Source organism: Augochlora pura, chromosome 8, assembly GCF_028453695.1.
Source record: "Augochlora pura isolate Apur16 chromosome 8, APUR_v2.2.1, whole genome shotgun sequence".
NCBI classification, from domain to species: domain Eukaryota; kingdom Metazoa; phylum Arthropoda; class Insecta; order Hymenoptera; family Halictidae; genus Augochlora; species Augochlora pura.
In genome coordinates this window covers 8,699,632-8,721,933 of record NC_135779.1, presented here as the reverse complement: position 1 = coordinate 8,721,933, position 22,302 = coordinate 8,699,632, and the positions used below count along the sequence as shown (strand labels likewise).

The following is a 22,302-nucleotide window of genomic DNA, read 5'->3' as shown; positions in this document are numbered from 1 at the left end:
ATATAAAATACGCGGTCTATTTATAACAAACATTATAACAAGCTTCACCGATTTAACATGCATCCAAATTACCGAGTTCTGCAAACGCGTCGCTTAAATTTTCTGCCCTCTGCTAAAAAAGCGAACTTTTTATTTTAATTTGACACTCCAACTAATTGTAATTTAACACTAAACCTATCAAACAGTACTAGTAACCGGCTTTCGTTCATTCAGATTTTGTGAAGCTTTTATTATAAACCTTACTCCAATAATGTCATTTATCCAAGCATTTTCCACGGAAGAGTCTCCGAAGCTCGCCGAATTGCAAATTAAAAAAAAACGATAAATCTGACTGCGGAAGGTGTAGCGTTAAAGAAAAATTCTTTATACAATGCAGATCTCTAAGACGGTCTCGTCGAAGCACATTGTCCCAGCAAGCCCTTGGAAAACCGATTTCCGGTTCGTTTTACAAGAAACTGAACGTGTCGCAACAGTTCTTCTCGTTCGGTATCTGTGAGAATGGTTGGACAGGCGAATCCTCTCCCCCCCCCCCCCCTTTTTATCTTCTATTTCTCTGCGCCGTGCACGGCTCTTTAAATATTCGCGAATCGAGCTGGGACAGATCTGCATAAACGAGCCCGCGGCGGCCCGCGATCGGTCCCTACCTTTCTCGAGATAATGGAATGCACGGTGGCACGGCCATCGCGGATCATGAAGATAAACTTGGCATTTGGAAAGAGATCGAGGATGTACGAGCCCATCTTCAGAGTGAGGGGATCCTTGTTGCACAATCGCGGCGCTGGCTCCGCGTGTCGCGCTATGATCTCCAGACAGAACGCCGCTATCGCGCTGTCCATCACCTGTGCACAATGATTATTTCGTAATTAATAGACTCGTATCTCCGGACGGCTCGTTGACCGTCGGAATGGTCCTAATCGCCATTCAGCACGGACAACTGGACGTTTCTCATCTGGACGCTGCCCCGAATAGACGCCATTCGATATCTTTTGTAAGAACCCGCGCAATGTATTGGGTTGGGGTAGCGTTTTTATATCTTCTTTTATTTTGCAACGATTTGTTGCTGTTTGACAAAGTGTACAATATTAATTCGATAGAGCTGTTACTGTTTTACAAAACTATGCTAATCGTCCTTTTGAGTCATCTAATTTGTTATTACTTTTGAGGTTATAGCGACACGCGGTCGGCGACCGTAATAACCATTCGAGCTGTCCGCTTGCAGATTCCAAGGGTTTGGCGAAAAAAAAAACATTCCTTGACGTTTGCAAGGACGGAAATTACATTATTCCTTTATTTATTTATTACTTTCACGTAATAAGAAAAATAATAAATAGTAAATAATGGATTAATTTATTGTTATAACTATTAACACAGTTCTGTAGAGCAGAAACAGCTCTATCGAATGAATATTACACATTTTGTCAAATAGCAACAAATCGTTGGAAAATAAAAGAAAATAATCTCGCGGAAATAGGAAATTTAATATTTAAAATAATAAAAAAAGCAAAGACCGTTATATTTTTAAATGAAACTGAGTAATTTTCACTTCATAGTGTTGTAATACATTCATAGTTAGTATTGTAATATTATGAAGTTAAAATTACTCAATTTCATTTAAAAATATAACGGTGATCTTGTTTTCTTTTTTAATATTTTAAATATTAAATTTCATATTTCCGCGAGATTTTAAGATCACTCATAATTTTTTAAATATGATTATGCATTTCTATCAGTATATTGCAATAGCTAAGATCAAGAGAAATCCAATGACCTGTAGAAACATGACATAAGATTGTAGCACAGGTGTTAACCTCTTAGACACGACGCGCCATTATAGTGGCTTTTGTGGCTGTTTCGTGTTTTATTTAATTTGTATTACTGGTTATTCAATTAAACGATTAAAATGAATGTGTATATGTACAATACACTAAGAAAAGAATATTAATAATATTAATAATAATAATACTATAAATACTATATATAGCTAATACTATATACATATAACTATACCAAAAGAAATTGTATATTAAGAAAGAATTGGTAATTTAGTTATGAAAAATTTCATTCAAATCCAGCCGTTCCTAAGGGGTTAACGATGGAGGAATTTGTGTGTTTAACGTGCAAAATAATTCGCGTCGGAACGATTTCGACGGAAGCCAGGAATTTCGCTGGAAAGCGTCGGGTCCCGATGGTTCCGAAGGACACTCGCCTCTTTCGAGATCCCTGCCTCGGACAGCCGCAGGTTCTCCCTCTCCGATTTCAGCCAGTGCATCCTCATCTGCAGGATCCTCGGTATCACCCTGGTCTCTTGGCCGCACCTGCCGCAGAAAAACGGATCCGCGAGAGAGTCAGCATGTCCCCGGCTATTTGTCGGCCCCCGGGTCTTTGACGCGCCGGGGGCATTGATCAAGAGCACTCGCGGCGTCAATCGTATCAGGCGTTAATTGGCAATTTGTCCGGTGAATGGGGGACTCACCTGACATCGGGATGTGCATCGAGCATGGCGCGCACGAGGGTGGTGCCCGAGCGTGGCACGCCGCCGATGAAAATTAACGGCATATAGCGATCGTACGCGTACCTCTTGTGATCGAACGGGCCCACCACGTATTTCTGAAAAGGGAAAAAAAACGAACGAGACCTTAATGGGGCGCGACCAATTTGTCATCGGGCTGGTATCGCGGTCACGTTTCCCGTGAAATTTTCACCGGTGCTTTCAAATCTCTACTCGAGGGAAGTGCATAATATTCAGTCATTATGCGTCTATTTTATATTTAATAATATTCATATTATATTAATTACTACACTTATTTATTAGATTTATTCGATTCATATATGTTTATTGACAATGGAACTACTAAATGAAGTAAAAATATTCTTGTCAAACTTGAATTTTTTCAATTTTTTAAAACATGTTTATACGAGAGTCTTTCTTTAGTAAAATATTATAATCAAAATAGTACAAAGTTTAAATAAATCCAACCTTGCCATTATTCTGAAAGAATATTTATTAGCAACGTTTACGGCAAGGTGATTGCAGCATTAATAATATCACTTATTTATTTAATAAATACATACAGGTTATCGCTTATAAAATTCCAAAAAATAAAAAAACTGAAGCGACTGAACATCGCTTTAAATAAAGCTAAAATGGGAAGTGAAATAAAAGAGACAGCCGCGGTTTCTGAAATTAATACGATAAATCTCTGGGAACTGTGACAACGTTGCGAAATTACATTAAGCGACGCGCCGTAAGTTCTGTTCGAAAGAGCGTATTGTAAACGGTTCCGTAACAGAATCCGGCGGGATTTCCATTTTCCATCTTGAGGACCGATTTTTCTAGAGCCCCGCTGCATACCGTCAAGTTTTATCTGAGCCGCTTGTATCCCCCGAAGTATCGTGTATGTTCATCTGGGAGTATAAGCGAAAAGTTTCTGCTCCCATTGAGAGACTACAAGCCTGTTCTGTTCAAAGTATGTGAAGTAGAACCCCACCCCGTCCGACTCTGTTTGGCTTTTGTGATTCTACGAGCCTTAAGATGCGAATTCAAGCCGGTCGCGTAAACCCGGCGAATGTTCGGAGCACGAACAACCGAATACGTTAAAGCGTGTTTGAAAAGCGCGATTCTTCTTGGACGCGAGGAAATTTTTGCGACACGTTTTACACGTTTACGCGAATGGTTCAATGGGGAGACGCGCGGAGCGGCCGTTGGACGCGCAATTATTCGCGAAATTATCAAGAGCGTTCGGCAATTTGTATTTTCAGCTTTGGTGGCAGTTTCAACCTGCTTCCGAAACCGCGTCGCACTTTATCATCGACCGAGTGCTTCTGCTTAGCAAATCCCTGGCAACATTATGCTCAGGCTTAATCCGGAGAAACTGGATGCAACCTACATATCAGAACTGTATCTTCCGACGTCGATATACGTCACTCGTACCGAAACTGCCCGAGTATTTGGCAATAAATAGAAGTTTTTTTATTATAAATGGAATTGATAGATTAAATGGAATTGACAGATTAAATGAATTTAAGAATATTAACGCCCCTAAGGCGATGGTAGGCTAATTTTCACCAATTAAATTGTTCACTTAATTACTCAACTTTCCGGTACATGGATTAAACAAATTGCTGTTGAACTAAGAACAATAAAAGGATTGATAAGTCTGCAGGAAATATCTTCGAAAACTTGTTTGGAAAAATTGCTAAACAAAGCTCGCAGGATTGTGATAAAATAAAATTATATAATTAATGCAATGATTATTGTCTTGTAAAAATTATATTACGTAATGAAAGTTTATGTCATAAAATAAAATATATCATGTCATGAAATAAAGCAACTAAATTGCGTACTAGTCGCGACCTCCTGAACTCGGTCTACGCGCTGACTGAAGTCCGAGCTGCGAGCGTGGGTGGTTCGAGCGAAGAAATGTTTAATCGGGCAAGCAGAGCGATAGAAAAATCATTTGCAGTATGAAGCGCGGAAAATATTATCGTTCGCCTTAAAAAGGAAAAGAATGAGAAACGGAGCACGGTTACCGTCAAGAGAATACTGCGCGAGGCTTTCGTTTTATCTCGTAGCAGGGAATATTTACTTTCCATCGTTTCGAAGGTGGAACGCGGCCGAAGGAGCAGCTTAAAAGAAGAGGATGGGATATATAGAAGGTGCACGCTGCGTATTTATGACCCAGGAAACGAAGGAAATCTCGCTCGGAGCCGCGCCGACGAAAGCCAACGGCGCAACGCGTGCCCGATACACAGTATATATTTTCAATTGTTCCGCAGCATCTAAACAAAAATGGATAATTTGGACATAAGAAGCTTGCATAATTGTATCTGTTTCTCCCAAATTTTTGTTAACAAGCTGAGGGATAATTTGTAAAAATTTAATCTGCTTCCGATGGTCTTTTGTTATTAGGGTCACCGCCAATGTTGTTTATTTTAACGGTAATCGCTGCATTACTTTATGCATTTACGACGAAAATGAGATCATAGGTAAATTATTGAAACAATTAACGATATTACTGCAGTGCTGTTAACATACTAAAATTATTAATAGAACGAATGTTTGGAGTAGTTAATGTATCTTGAGATTAACGAAGACAATTATTGTTTATTTTAACGGTAATCGCTGGATTATTTTATGCATTTACGATGAGGATGAGATCAAATGCAAAATAGATAAATTATTTAAACAATTGATGATATTATTGCGTTGCTGTTACTAAAATTATTAATAAAAACGAAAGGATGTTTGGAGTAATTCGTGTATCTTGCGATTAACGAGGACAATTTTTAATTCGCATAAAACTCCGCAGTGTATATAAATAATGATACTTGGTAAAAACGAAAAATTACGATTAATGTGTCGATAAGTGGGACTTTCACGCTATAGTTTATCGGATTTCGAGCTCGACGCTCGATAGGGTAACCGTGCAAGTTGAAGGATCGCGTGAACCGTCGCTGGGAATTGTTTAATTAACCGCAGCGACGCGGCGGGGGGAAACGTTCGCGCTATAACGCAGAATCGATCGTGCCGGCGATGCAGTTTGCATGATTATTAATAAACGTCCACGGTTACGATTCATTAGCTCCGCGCATAAATTTCAAGTGAATTACGCTCGTATGATTCCCGCCGTTCTATCTGTTCGCGGCGGTCGGGTCTTCGTACCGAGCGCCCACACTCTTTAATTAACGAACGGTAATAATAACAACGATAATAAGAGCGTTAAGATATTTACAAAATTCGCACGGGAACTGTTCGAGTCGATTATTATTCACAGATATATTTAATAAAATTATGGCGTAGAAAAATTGGATATAATTTTACTAAATTTGACCGACGATAACTTCGAGGAAAATCATCGTAGGACGATGATCTTTTAGGCAAATTTAAGCTTGAAATATCCACGTTAAATCGGTATTTCTTGATTTTAAGTTAAACTCACTCTTGCTATTGGAACGCTTCGTATGAGAGGCAATGTTTGCCGCATCGAAAATTGCCAAGTTTGTGAAAATGCAGGTACTTTGCCAAGTTTGAGAAAATGTACGTACTTTGCCAAATTTTTTATGGAAATGTTGTTTGAAGCGAAATAGGGTATTATCCTTCCTTTTTAATTAAAAAAAAGAAATCATGGCTGTGAATTTTTTTCTCGAAGTTTCAGTACTTTACAGACAAACTTGCATACGATTGTATTAGAATAGGGAAAATCCCTTTGATGAAAATAGCTTAAATTATGCGAACAGCAAAAACAATAAAAAGAGATACAGCATAAAAGAAAAGGGAAATTAAAAATAGTAATAACAATGGTAGCAAACAAATTACGCGACAGTAAAGAAGGCAAGCAATTCGCGCATCTTATCTGTTCGCTGCGATCGAGTCTCCGCAGCGACGAAAATTTTTCCGCCATCATTTTTCCCCCATGGAAACACGCTCCGTAATTAGCATTTTTTCACGGCGAAAATAACGCGCGCGCGCGCGCACGAACGTGTGTCCACCGGCGGCTTTCCATTCTTGTTCACGCGCTCGGCCAGAGTAAACTCGCGGCCGAAATTCTACGGCGGCCGGGCATGGTCCTAATAAAAACCGGTAATTAACTCACTCATTAGCTGGTTGTGTCGTTTTAACCCTTTCGCTTTGGAGAGCCCCCCCTCCCACGTAGAAGTCTGTTTCTGAAATTGCGGAGCAACGGACTCCTCGCGCGGAAGTAAGTCGGCAATTTCCCGGCAAGTTTTACGATGTTGATTCTGTTCCCCGGATTACGCACGAACTTGTTTATTTATTCCATTAATATTCAATTAGTTTACACTATTATTTCGCACGCTTCACTTTAATTCGGGGGACGAAATTTTGTTCTTTTTTTAAACATTTCTTTTAAACTTTTATGCTTCGTTGGAGACAATTTCGGTTTCCCAGAAAGTTTCTTGGACCAAAATGTTACGTTTCGGGAGTTTTCGTAAAATGTATCGTTGAATCTAACCGTTTGCGGTTGAATAAAAGTGCTAAAAATTGCGTACCACGTTCCAAAATAGTTTGAACGTTATCCAATTTATTTATACTCGACACATTTCGAAAGGATATTTTATAACGAGTTTATGGTTAAAGAATTAATTTTTACCATACAAGTTTATTTCATTGTTATGCAATGATATTAATAAATACTAAAAACAAACATATATGCATAAATACACAGTATTACGAAATTTTTAATTTAATTTATTATCAGGAAACATTTAAGTTGAGCCACGCAATGGATAATATAAACTGTTTATTTCGTCTGAGAAATTATTACAAATATCTCAATCGTTCTAAGTATAAAGAAAATGTTGCGGGCTGACCATAAATTTAACGATAAATATTCTCAACATTTTACGGTCTTTAAAATTGACGTTCGACGCAGAGAACGTTCGCGAGACTCGCCGTTTCGGCTCTGGGGGCTAAAATAGCAAAGGAGAAACAGACTGCTGGCCCGTGCATAGATAACGGACTGCGGCATCGTCGGCAACGATCCAGTTTCGCCTTTCATCAGGTTGTCCGACACGCGGACGTCCGCTGTTTAATTAGCTGTTAATTGATCGCTCTCTGAAGGCGAACCAAGTCGTTGGAAATTGAAACGGAAAGTCGAGAGCGCGATTCGTGTGCTCGAGACGCGTTCCTCGCGTGGATGAAAAATAACATTTTTCCGGTTGCTTTAACCCTTAATAACCTAGAGTTTCAATTTTGATACCAATCTTTTAAACCGAATGTTCACATTACTATTAGTTTTTTTTATAGGTTGGCTGTACGTATTTTACTGTTGTATAATATTCTTTCCAACGAAATTAAAAAAAAATCTAATGTCATTATAGTGTTTATTTTATCTATGACATATTACTTGCGCGGCAAAGTGAACAAGTAAACACATTTTACTAAAAGTTTTGTTGAATACAAATTTGATATATTTTTCTTTTTCTGAAGAATATAAATACTTTTGAGGTAAGTGAATATATTATTTTCGCTATGATATAATTATTTTTTGCGAGTGCATGTTTTACTTGAAGAAACTAGTGCTATTTTTGATACTTAATGCCTGAAGTATCAAAATTGATACCTGGTTTTTTTTTCTAAATAAATATGTAAAATAAATATTGTGATCTTTTTAGCTATTTTTCCCTTCATCTAGACCCTCAAGCAAACACAGTAATATTAAAAAAAAATCACTTTCGTAAATCAGGCTACTAAGGGTTAACGCCTCCCCCTCTCTTCCTCCTTCTTTTTATAGCAGGTTGCATGTCGCCTCATACATTTTACAAGCGGCGCGTGTCACTCGGCGGGCGGCACACGTGACGAACAATGCAGTTCGGACGAGGAACAGCTTAATTAGCGGCGCGATTAAAATTCCAGCGACGCGGCCGCTAACAATCGCCGGAACAATTGACGTTTACGATCGGCGTCACGTAATTGGGTCCGGCTGTCCGATAAATTAGCAAAATGTCAGAGATTTGTTAATAATCTGCCGGCCACGAAGAATACCGGGTACATATATGTGCCGCGGCGATATTGGCATTCGTGTGTTTACGCGACGCGCGATCGATAATTGAGGTCCCCCGGATGCGAATACCTCGCATGCCTTCGTCCCCGATCATTCGATTAAAGAACAATCGAATCGAGGCAAACCGACGATACACTTCATTAAAAGAATAATGGGGCCGCGGTAATGGGGTGCTCGCGCGACGTGTACTTTCGTTGCGTAACGATCGAGGGAACGCGGAGAGAAAAACACGGGGAGGTAAACCTGGTATTGAATGCGTTGTGATTCTTCGGTTACCGTTGTGTAACAATTGGAGGAAATCAAAGATGAAGCGACGCGAGATCGTTGGAAAAACCGAGGGAAGCTTGAAAGAATTTCACGAATTTTATAGCGTATTTGAGGAGTCTTTTTTACGGCGTAATTAAGGGTACATATTTAGGATTTATTTAAGGGGATATATTTAGGATTTATTTAAAGGGATATATTTAGAATTTATTTAAGGGGATATATTTAGGATTTATTTAAGGGGATATATTTAGGATTTATTTAAGGGTAGATTTTTGGGGTTTATTTATGCAGGTTAGGTTATGTTAAACTTAAAATATCCGGTCTAAATATTTTTGGGATGTAGAGGGTTTACCAGATAATTTAATTCTCAAAAAATTATATCATTCGACGCAATTACAAAAAAGGTTATTTATTCAGTTTTAAAAAATGTACTTTGTATGTAGACTATATTATTGGAACCGGATGACGAACTATCACATTGTTTATATTACAATGTTTAAAAATATATATAATATATTTTTATTAAATACAGAAAGAATTTTTATTAGATGTATAAGGAATATTTGAAAAATCTCCATATACAATTTATTCAAATACTACGAATACGCGTTGTTCAAATATTCCTAAAATGATAACGACACGCGAGGTTTCGTCACTTTTGCCGGCGAGTGTACGCAAGACCATATTCGTTTACGCGCCCCGTACAATAGTCCCGTCTGGATTCTAACAGCATAATTTGTGGCCGCCTCGCAGCCGCAGTCGATCACGCTCCCTTTCCCAGAAATAAGCACTCGTTTCAGGAATAAAGACGCGCCAGTTTGCCTCGCGTTTCGCGATTTTTCGCGGCGCGCCGGGGACACGACACGCTCGCAATTAGCATTCCAACGTGTAACCACCGGGGTGGCTTCGTAATTCGGGCTGGCACGGACCTACCCTCGCTCCGCCGCGCTCCTCGCCCATCTTCTGTTCCCCGTTCGCAACCCCACCCCCCCGAAGCGGGTAGAAAAGTGCGCGCGGAACTCAACCGTCGCGATTTATGGGGCGCGCGGAGGGTTTCACAGGCCCCGACAGAAGCTCTCGTTCTTTCTGTTCCGTTCGCGCGCGGACACGGGCTCGAGCGTGCACGTATTCGCGCGTGTCGCTTCTTCTTGTCCCGCGCGTTTATGGCCCCCCTCCCCCGGATGCCCCCGGGTCCGGAGAACGGGGGCGGCTGTCGCGACAAGGCCGTGCTCCGGAGGGTCGCCGCGCTTTTTTCCACCGGTTTCTCGACGCGGTTGTCGCGATTAACGACGCGACAAGCCCAGCAACCCTTCTCCTGTCCTCGACGCTTCGAGCGTCTCGCGAGGAGCATCGATCCGCCCGGTTGTCTCCGATTTTCCAAGTTCTCGGGACAACGCGCGGTCATTGTCTGTCGCGATTTTTATTCGGGGCGAGATGAAAAGGAATGTTAACGATCTCGAAACTCGCGAAGGATCAGTTCTTTTACTGTTAGAATGCAGTATTTAATTTGGAAAGTAATTTTTGTTCGATTCATCGATTGGTTACAATGAATAGTAACAAAGTAATATTGGGACTAATTTTGTTTTAATTTTATTGCCATTTATTGTAAGCACTTGTGCAACAATTGGAGAAAATCGAAGACGAAGAGATGCAAGATCGTTGGGAAAACCAATGGAATCTTGAAACGATTTTATGAATTTTACGGCATATTTAAGGGTACATATTTAGGATTTATTTAACCCTTTGGCACGGCCGTAGTTTTTCGTTAGACATGCATTTCCGAGGAAGTATATTAAAATATTTAAAATATTGAATTCTGTTACATTAAACCAATATTACTTGAAGTGAAGAGTAATATTAAGATTTTTTACAATATATAACATAAATATTGCACAATATATAATTAATCAAATTTAATAATAAACGGGGTGGAAATTTGATCTTGACGCCTATTGGCGCCTACAGTACCGGGAAGCCAGCGTGTGTCGGACGCCAACAGTAGTCAAAGGGTTAAGGATGCATTTTTGGGGTTTATTCAGTTTAGGGTATGTTAAACTTAAAATATCCGATCTAAATATTTTGGGGGTGTAGAGGGTTTTAGTCTACCAGATAATTTAATCCTCAAAATATTCTTACTCTTATACTCATTGCAAGCAAGTATAATGTTATTTAATAATTTTAAACTATGTAAAATCCTTTTCAGATATTTGAATTAATGTCGTATATGAGTGCTTTAAGGCAAAAAGTAATGTTTTAAATGAAAAGAAACAGCGAAAAATTAACAATAGTCTTAGATCTAGTAATTTAATGATTAATGACATAACGAATCAAGGAAGATTAAGGCATTTTGTTAAGAATTTAGTTATGTTCAACTGGTAGCCGTTAAAAAAATGTACGTACAAGTCTACGTATTTTTACAGATGTTTACGAAATATTTCTAAACGTATTCGCCTATAAACATGTCTAAACGTAGTTTGTGGCAGCGTTAAAACATTTCCAAGAAGGGAACAGACTTCAGAAAATAATTTTTCTCAAGGTTCTCATTTGCCGTCCATCATTATTCACGAGCTCTACCCAACAACCCTCGCTCCGGAAATTTTAAAATTCTATTGGCTTGCATCGTGAGTCTGCAGTAACTTTTTCCGGAAAACAAATTTTTTGCCCCGCCCCCGGCTGCATAACGAACGTTGCACAAGAGTGGCAGTAAACGACGAAGAGAAATGCATTATAAATTAAACTGTTCGCATCGAAAACAGAAAAGTTTCATCAAAATTCGAAGACATTGTTTCGTCGAAGGTTCGAACACCTCGTTTTACTTTCGATCATCAATATTAATAGCTCGCTGTTTCGTTGGTATTTTCACGTTTCATTAAAATATTAACATTAATGATTCACCGTTGCGACCGTGCCTGCTAAATAAACAATATTCGGATCGGTATTAATTGAGTCGTAGATGTTGATCGCGAGTTGCGGTACATTGTACGGCCGAAACGCGCTCGCAATTCACACGTCGCTGTAATTAATTACTACGGCGCTCGTTCATTAATAACAAATCCTGCTGGTGCCCATATTCAAAGTCCATGAAGAATTATTTCCGTCGACTTTCCCCAGGGACATCGTTTTTTATTCGACGCGAGCTTTCACCGCGAAGCTTTATCGTTGCTAATGCGGAACGATTTCGGTCCACGGAATCGTTTGGCAAGTGGAATCGACAGGGAACGCGGAACGTCGTCGACGCGCAGTCCCTGTTCCAGCGAAATTCATGACGAGACGAAAACCACGCGATTCTACGTACACGGATACACATCGAACCGGCACCTAAGTGCTTCTTAACCCTTTGCCGTCGTGCGACGACTCTAAGGCGCCGCTAAAAATGATCATGCCATGTTCCAAAATAATTTTTATCATATTTTTTTATATTTAGGAAACTGTTAAGAGCTGTTGACTGTTGCACGAATCTCGAAATGCAAATTAAGTTTAAACAAATATCGTGGATTTCCACTTAAAATAGATCCGACTGCAAAGGGTTAATGTCGCGCAGTGGGCGCATTTCATCGATTCAGACTGTCGAAATTATTTCTATTATTTATTTCATCGAAAACACGGTTCTGAGAGAAGTTATGGCAAAATTTACACAATTTTGGGGCAAAAAACAATTCTAATATAATTTTTAACAGTTTCATCATTTTGGATAGAATATCGTTGAAAAGCATAACTTGAAAATGCTTTGCTAGAAAAAAATCTCAGTTCCATTTCATTTTTTTCAATTAAAGGGAAAGCGTCGAGGTTCGTTTCGCTGCAAATGACGTCCCGAAAAAAAATCGACGAAATCCGTGCATTTTTCCAAACCTGGCAACTTTCAGTATGACATATGTGGCCGCACGATTAAATGTTTACAGCGATGCGGGTGCGTGGAACGTAAAATCAAGAGATACTATTTTAAAGTAGATATTTTAAGCTTGAATTTAAGAAGAAATTCATTATCCTACGATGATTTTTCGCGGAGTTAGCATCGGTCAAATTTGGCCAATTTTCTTCGAAATTTTTCTACGCTGTAATCTGTTTTAGCAATGTATATACAGATTTACTAGCTTTATATTGATTCGAAATTTGTAATTTATTAAAATTTTCTCTGAGAAAGTATAATTATTAGAAGAGTTTGCAGTCGCACGAAACACTAATTAAATACGCGTTCGCTTCCTCTTACGATCAAGTTCTAACCCTTTGCACTCGAGTGGTGACACTAAGGCACCGTGAAAATTGTTATATCTAAAAATAAATGTTATAACTAAAATAATTTCTATATTATCAAAGTTTTGATTTAAAAAATTGTTAAGCAGAAAACTGTTGATACGAGTCATTTTATGTATGCATAAAAGTGCACTTCGTTATATAAAATAAAAATACTACGAACCAACAAAATTATTTCAGATTTACAGTTAAAATGGCTTCGAGTTCAAAGGGTGGATTGCTCGAACGTGGCGCCAAAGGCGAATCAAATGCAGTTTATTGTCCATCAGGTGCCTAACCAAATTTTATTATTATAAATTACAATTAAAAATCATTAAATTATCATTATTGGAATGAATTTTAGAAAACTGGTCTCTGGCCAGCTGTAATAGATCGACGAATTCCCCGGTGCACGTCGTTCCCATGGCAAAGTAGAAACACGCAACGCCCCGGAGAATATTATCGCCGGAAAATGTACACGTTTTCCCGTGGCATTTTCATAAAACCACGCTGTTTGCTCTTCGGATCGAGCAAAAGCAGCCTGAGACGCCCTTTAGACCCGGCCGCATCATCCGCAAGACTTACGTCGAGCTTTAATATGTCCGCGAGGGTTTTAATGTCAACTACCCTTTGATTCTAATCTCTTTGTTCGTCCTCTTTGCGGCGCGGCGCACGGTGCGTCGCTAATATGAACGTTCCTGACAAAAATCATAACTTTTAACCTAATCAATTTTCAACCAAAATGCCTCGTCAAAGAAAATACCGAGACGCACCGATTCGTATAAACAAAAATTATACGGTTCCAAGAAAAAAAATTCCTGTCAACTTGATTTTTTATCGGACAACAACTTTCACGCGGATTTTCATCAATTTGTTGTCAGCGACCGTTTCGCATAAATGAAGTTGAGACCGGTTACATATTTTGTTAAATAATTCGAAAGATTGCAACGTTTTATAGAAAACGTTTGTACACTATAAAAATCTCGACGAATGATTTTATCCGAGACATACTAAAAATTAAATTTCACCAAGTAGAATTAAAATAGTCCCTATTTTGTGCGAGACAGAAATATCTCTTCAACTAAATGCTCTAAAGGTGCGGCGAACGCGAGCATCGGTACCACGGATTTCCATTTACGTCCACGGAAAATCGCGACTCTGCCTTTGACAGGCGGGGCGCACCTGTCCCTATGCATAGCTTATGAGGAAAAGTCAGGACCTCGCGGCTGCGAAGTTCGCCCCGCGACACGGGGCGAACGCAGAAATTCCCGCGGAACTTCGTTTACGCAGCGAAACTTTCAAATTGGATTTTTGTTCGTCGGATTAGGTCGTCGGAGAATGCTGCGCGTCGCCTCGCCGCGAAAGAACGGCGGCGACGGCGGCGGGGAGGGGGGTCGTCGACGGACAGGTGGATCGCGGCGTAATCCCGTCGCGAACTTATCCGGCCAATTAGCCGGCGCGAGTCGTAATTGCGGGACCTGCCTCGGCCGATCTTCCGTTCGACCTCGCCGACCGATTAATCGGATCTTGTTATCGCCGCGAAACTTTTCTACAGCGATCGACGCGCGCCTTCGGCGACGATCGATGCCCAGCCGACGATCTATCCGCTCCTCGATTTAACCTGTCGCAGTCGCGTTCTGATATCGTTTCTACCTTGGCAAATTTGTTTATGCAGCGCGGATTTTATGCATTTTTTAACTAAACCCCGGATTTTATGCTCCTGCGACGCCATTGCGGATTTTATGCACTTATGCCTGGACTCGGGATTTTATGCATTCTTTAAATGGACTGCGGATTTTATGCTCTCGCGACTGGACTGTTAAAAGAGAGTAATATTAGTTTATTATACGCGATATATATTATTATGCACTGCACGAAAGAATTGTAGTATAGAAAAGTTTATATATATATATTATAGTATATAGAAATATAGTAAATATAGTATATAGAAAAGTTTTTGGTAAAAATTGGTCAACTTTGATCGACGATAATTTCGTGAAAAATCAACGTAGGATAATGACTTTTTTTCTGAAATTAATCCTTGAAATATCTGCTTTAAAACAGTATTTTTGTATTTAAACTTAGATACACTCTCGCTACTATAAAACTTAAAATGCGAGACTGTTTGTCGTATTCACAACGAAAAGAAATTCAGATAATTAGACGAACTTTGACTGACGATAACATCGTGAAAAATCAACATAGGGTAACGACTTTTTTCTTAAAGCTTGAAACTTCTACTTTGAGGCATCTTGTCCCGATTTGAAATATTATTGATTATTAAATATTTCACGCACCCTCACACGAGTAACCATTTCAATGCGCGTCGCGATTCTTAACTGTATCTTCGCTATCGAAGGAGATCTTTAGGTAGCCATGGTTATTGGACCGCCCTGTATAATCTAGTAAGCTGTTCAGATCTCTCCGGAGCTCTGTTTAACAACAGGTAGCCGAACCGAAATTGCGAGAAGTGGTAACAGACCCGGCAAACGCGAACAAACAGCCATGATCCGACGACGATTGCCTTCGGAACAACTCGAAGGGACCATTAGCCTGACCTGCGAACCATGGAACCCTCCGCGAGTTCCGCGGGGGAAATTTCAATGGAAATTCGACGGAATTAGCCGGTCGCAATTAAAGGAACGACGAACAGGACTTTATCGCGGGAACGAACTCCGTCTTTGTCCCAGTTGCTCCCCGTTTTCCCTATCGGGACCGTCTTGAAAGTCGCTCGGTGACAATTAAGTTCCCGGAACTTTTTATCCGGCTGCTTTATTTGTCGGAAAATTTCATTATGATTCGAGCGAGGCTGGACGCATAAAGTTCCTTATCATCGTCCTGGCGAACTTCCTCCCTTCGCGTTCTTCCGCTGCCGCGGCGGCGGCGGCGCCCAAACTTCTTAATCCCCGTGTTACAACCCTTTCCGATCGGGTCCGACGTCCCCGGGAGATCGCGGCGAGCGAACCGTCGGCGAAACGGGCGACGGATTTTCGACGATTTTCCTGCCGGTTCCGTTACGCGTCGACGACGGCCGGGCGAATATCGCCGGGAACTTTTAATCGAATACCCGACAGCGGCTCATTATGAAAACAATTAATTACCGGGTGGGACACGGTGATACGCGGAGAAATATCGAGTACACCGGTAATTTTCGAGCCAACTTCCATCGTATTTTTGTCTTGTTTTTACGCGGAGGATACGACAGACAATATTTATTAATTATTGATGTACTGCTGCAGTAATAGGGGACACGTCAGATAATTCATAAAATATAGGAAATGAATCTCTTGGATTTTATGTATTTATGGCTGGACTGTTATAGGAGAGTAGTGTTAGATTATTGTGTACAATATGTAGTAAATCATATATATGTAGTTTTAAATTATTGTGTGTCTAATAATAGGAAAGGTATATGAGACAAGCCTTGGTAATTGATAATGGATATCAAAACTAGTACGGTTTTAATTAGACTGCAGAATTTATGCACTTGTCACTCGATTATTAAAATAACATATTATACAATATTGAATATTATAAATATAGTAAATATCAACTATTATAAATATTGAAGATATTAAATATTACAAATATCATAAATACTAAGCATTACAAATGTCATAAATATTACAAATATTATAATATTATACATTAAAAATCTCATAGATGTAAATCATCGTAAAAACTGAATCAGCAAAGATATATTAAAAGCCGTTTTAATTGTTTAGCGATCTCGTTTGCCGCGTCTTCCATACCGTTTACGCTAACACGAGCTCGTCCAGTATCGACGGGCAAACAAACGTGCGGCGTGCGAGATTAAAAATGCCTGGGCAGCCCGGCGTTATCAAATTACAGACTCTTGATCGAGTTCCAAGGGTCGGGGAGAGCCTCGGGGCCACCGCAGAGAGCGCGCGAATTGCGCCGGGGTCTCGCGTGGCGATTTTTAATCGGACTCTCCGAATTATCAAACTATTTTCATCTCGCGACCCGGGGCCGACCGGTTGTTAATAACTTATTCCCCGGGAGTGCGGGGCCCCCGTCGGAGCGAGCCTCGCGGAAACTGGTTATACAGCTCGGACGTACGCGTTTCGGCGCGGCTCGTGAATAAATAGCTCATCCCTCGCAGGCATCCGGGGCCAACGAAGTACAGCGGCGACATTAATTTCCGGCCATCGGGAACGCCCTCGGCTCGTTGCTCTTACCCGGCAACATTTAGCCGGGCATTCTTTGCGCGGCTGCCTGACCGTTTCGCCGGTGGTCCCGGGCCGCGTTCGCTCGATCGCGTAATTCTCGCCCGCCCGCGGAAACACGTATCCCCGCAAAGTTTCGGAACTCGTTTGTCCGGTCGTTTGGGCCATCGACGATTGTTCCGCGCTCACGTACGAGCTGTTTGCCGAACCGAACCGCGAAAACTCGGCCCGAAACTAATCCGTAATTACTCCGGGCCTCCTCGCGAATTTCGAGCGGACACGCGCCGCTTGCGAGTGCGATTCTTTGGTCGACGGAGGAACGTCGGTCGGAATTTATTCGTTCGAAAGCGCTGTCGACGCGTTAGGCCGTTTTGAAATCTTTCAAAAATTTCTTTCTTCGGTCCCGAATAGCAGTTTCGAGTCTTGAAAATATAACGCGAAAGTTCGCAAGATGCAGTGACACCTGCTTTTAAAACGCAATAACATTCTTTTCTAACCCTTTGCATTCGAAGCAATTTCGATTAGAAATCTGATGTAATTTCTCTGGCTTATAGTATTTCCATTTTATATAACAAAGTGCATTTTATACAAATTTAATTGATTCTTGTCATTCGTACTAACATAACATAGCTTTAACAATTTTTTAAATGCAAACTTTGTTAGTAAAGAGATTATTATGCAACATGATAGAACAATTTTATCAGAGTCATCACTCGAGTGCAAAGGGTTAATTGGACTAAACGGTTTGGATATTTTCTAAACGATAGAAGGACCAGTCTATTACACCATAATTAGATCGTTTTCTTTTTTAAACTTTCAGCGATAGAAAAAATTGAAAGACTCTCATATTTTAATACTTTTATCTGAGTCCACCGAGAAAATTCACAAAATGCGTCTTGTATACATATATTTTGTATAATTGTATTGACACATCACCTATTTCTAAAAACAATTATTTATATTACTAATAGTATAAATTTAACTTGGTTTGATTACTTTAATCCGACGCGATTGACTTCACTGTAATATTTATGCTTTCGTGTACATTCATAAAATGCGTTTTGTATATATTTCGTATATAATTGTATTGACACATCATCTATTTCTAAAAACAATTATTTATATTACTAATAATCTAAATTCGACTTTTACCACTCTAAACCGACGCGATTGATTTCGCTGTAATATTCACGCGTCCGTGTCGACGGGATCGTGAAGAGGGTCGGCGGAGAAAACTCCGAATTTTCTGCCTCAGAATCATCGATAACGCGGAACGTACGTTTAACGGCGTTGATTTAATAATAAATAGCTCCGACCAGGTTCACATTTCACTGCGAGGCTATTGAATCTTTAATAAATGTACATCGACAATTTGTACAGAGAACTAAAAACCCGTTCTCGGCCCGACTGTTCGGTATTTACAGCGTTCAACGCGGGCACAAAGGGTGCAACAGAATGTAAAGTACAATTAAATTCAATACGACGGTATTAAAGGAAGAGAATTCGGATTTCTCTTTTTTGTGCGCGGCGCTACGGGGGAGAAAGGAGCCGGGAATCGGTAGAAGAGTTCTGCCTCGAGTTCTTTTTATTTCTTCGACTTGCTTCCAAGACTATTAACGGCGATTCTTATTGTCCGCGTAATAAGCGGTTTAATAATTTCCCTTTAAATATACTGGGTGTATCGTAATTATTGAGATCGGCGAATGATTCGCAAAGCCGTGTTATTGATAAAGAACCCCTTGCCGTACTTTAACGAGTCAGATTTGTGATGGAGATTTCTAGTAATAAGCTATTAGGTATAAATATTCAACCGTTCCTTTAACTGGGAATAAAATTGTATTCTCTCGTTACCAATATTTAAACATTCAAGTAGATATAAGCGCACAATAAATATAAAATTTCCTTTTTCATCTAAGAAATTAGTGCGATCGAAGGAATTCTAATCATATAACTTCTAAAGAAAATGGCACGGCAAGGGGTTAAAGAACATAAGTTTATTTGGAGGATATGTAAACTAAGGTAGAAAGGGTTGTTTCTTTCCTAAAGTACTAATTGCCCTACAATTAAATTGCAATAAAATTTCCAGACCGAAATAGACGGAACTAATTCATACGAATGTTTGAGTAATCGTCGACGTTTAATAAACATAGTGATCAGTTTAGTGTGCAGAAGTGAGAACGCTTACCTCTTTAGCGACCATCATGGCAGTGGGCACGGACTTCATGGAGCCGCAGATGATACCCAACTGGTAGAGCGCAAAGATCAATAAGAGTCCAACGAAGCAGATGATGGGCCCCTTTCGACCGCCGCGGCTCAAGAGGAACGACATGTCGTCGCAATGATCGTCGTTCCGACGTTTCACGACGTGTTTCGGAAACACGTAGCCGACCACCGCCCGCCGATGTAATTACTGGGAAGAGGTGCTCGAGGCCAACGTTCGAGGGCCTCGTACTTCCGGTTACGTCATTAGCTCATTGCACCTGTCCAACAAAGAAAACATTCTGTTCAGCGTCTCAAGTCAATGATACCTTTACGTTCGTCTCCGATCTATTCAACAATTAATATACGATATTATTAGACTCCTTTCTCTTCTATCGGCAACACAACAATCGTCTGCGTTTCTTGCGAGAGACAGGAGTCACTTAGAAATTTTATTTCTTCCGTAATAGTAATAATTTCAGTAGATCGAAATTAATTAGATATTTTATTCTTTCTGTTTTAAATTGTAACTACTCAATTTTGCTAGAAGAGAATTAAATTCGCAGTCTGGATGTTACGTTTTACGTCGGTTCATGGAATCATGCAAATTGTATTTTCAATCATGATAATTCGATATTGATCGAGCTTTCATTAAAATTGCAGATATTAATTTTAAATTAAGAGTCATCGATGGTTTATTTGCTCCGTTTAAAAATGAGGTATAATGCCAATATTTAAAAATGAATAATAAGAATAAAATTGTATTGAAGATTGCAGTAAATTTTTGAAATTTGTATAGGTTTCCTTCAATGATTATGAAATTTCATTAAAATTTGCAAATTTGAAAGAATTTTGTTCTCAACTAGAATTTGTTTTAAGAAATTGTAGAGGAAACAATCAATGAAAAAAAATCATTCTGTAAAATTTTTGAGAATCAAGCAATTTTTAATTAATCAAATTTATTCACTAGCTTAAACTCGATTAATATTCATTGGTGGTTTATTTGGTTTAACTTTTATAGCTTAACATTGCGGGTGTTAATATTTTATGTAACAGCAATGTTTATTGCGTTTGATAAGATGACAAGGTGGTCAAAATGTTTTACACGTATCGAGATTCAATAACATGCACCATTTGAATAAAGCGAATTCTTTTCCGATAAGTATTCTTGCGCCATCTTGCGCGATGTCTATCAATTTATACAATACTTAACAACTTCCAATATACCGATTAAATTCATTGCAGCAACTTACGGAGTAATCTGTTCTTATGAACGACTTCCCCCCTTTAATTCCATCCCCCAATCGATCAATACCCATTCATCCCTCTCCTTGTTCTAATCTTATTCTTATCCTCAATCTATTAAGATCTCGTACCCCCAACTTCCCCCACCCGCCACCGTTCCTATCCCTACAACTTCCCGTACTTTTTAGTCGTTCTTTTACTTTCACGAACTTCCCCCCCTCCCATTCACATTTTTCTATATGCTCCAGAATTTCCGGTACATTTCATCCACCCTCTTTCTCCGTTCTCGCCACGCGCAGTTGTTAAGAACACGTACCGCTAATTAGTTCGCTATCTTCTTCGAAAAATCTGCCGATGCAATTGTAACTTTGTTATACAAGTAGCACCGCGATTAACCAAACTGGATTTTTCTCTATCTTTATTACGTAGACGCCTGATTGTTCCAAGTATTGGGTTGGCGAGAAAGTTCGTAGAGTTTTTATAGTTTCTTTTATTTACCAACGATTTGTTTGGTGTTCGACAAAGTGTGTAATATTCACTCGATAGAGCTGTCTCTGCTCTACAAAACTGTGCTCATCGTCTAGTTCAGTCGTTTAATTTGTTAGTTAATTTGCGACCGTAATAACCATTCTAGCTGTTCGCTTGTAGATTCCAAGGGTTTGGCGAAAAAAAACATTCCTTGACGTTTGCAAGTAAGGAAATTACATTATTCCTTTATTTGTTTATCACCTTCACGTAATAAAAAAAAAATAATAAATAATAAATAGTAAATAATGGATTCATTTATTGTGATCACTATTAACACAATTTTGTAGAGCAGAAACAGCTCTATCGAATGAATATTACAGATTTTGTCAAATAGAAACAAATCGTTGTAAAATAAAAGAAAATAAAAAAACGCTACTAACTGAATCCCCAACCTAATAATAATATTAAAACCATAGAAGGATTGCGATGAAACCTAGAACTTATCATATCATCCTATCGTAAATCAAGAGAACTTAATTATCAATTTTTATATTTGAATAATTAAAGTTCCACTGTGTGAAGTTCTGATTTAAACCATAGAATGATTATCGATCTCAGAGGACTTAATCTTTCAGATATTTTGTCGTGGAGCACTATCTGTTCTAAACTTTGCTAAAGACGTTAAAGACGATAGATATTGCAACAATCCTCTCGTCCCTGAAGAGTCGCGAAGTCTCGAAGAAGAAGTTTCGAAAAAGTCTCGAAGGAGTAGGATAACCTGCACTTCGATATCTTATTTGTGAACGACTGGAGCAATCCCGTTTCGATCTTGTCCGGTCTTATCATCAGTTTCTGGTTTCAAAGATGGTAATAACTAGACTGCGGGTCTAAGTTTACCGTCGCGGACAACCGTAATTGTAAAATACGTTGCGGAAAGTTTCTGAAGCAGTTCGATCGTATCGCAAACATTTTTCAAATAGTAATTGTTTATATGAATAGTATTTTGTAGCGCATTCAATGAACTTTTATTTTACAATATGTAACTCTTTTGAGAACGACGAATGAAAACGTGTGTTTCTTATTTTCTTTTTTTCATTTAAAATAATAGCAAAGTTGAAAGCAATTATTTTAATTATATTGTAGTTAACTAGTCTCTCTGACATTAAAAAAGAAATTCATGTCAT

At 39.3% G+C, this 22,302-nt stretch overlaps 1 protein-coding gene across 1 annotated transcript; it reads right to left on the bottom strand.

The window, feature by feature from the left end:
- Positions 1–555: 555 nt before the first annotated feature.
- Positions 556–19,680, bottom strand: LOC144474135 (protein-tyrosine sulfotransferase-like). The gene is made up of 4 exons (XM_078188703.1): positions 19,392–19,680; positions 2,474–2,607; positions 2,207–2,315; positions 556–839 (listed from the first exon to the last, which is right to left on the bottom strand). Exons 1-4 carry the CDS (start codon positions 19,533–19,535, stop codon positions 573–575), a joined length of 654 nt encoding a protein of 217 aa, XP_078044829.1. The 5' UTR covers positions 19,536–19,680; the 3' UTR covers positions 556–572.
- Positions 19,681–22,302: the final 2,622 nt, after the last annotated feature.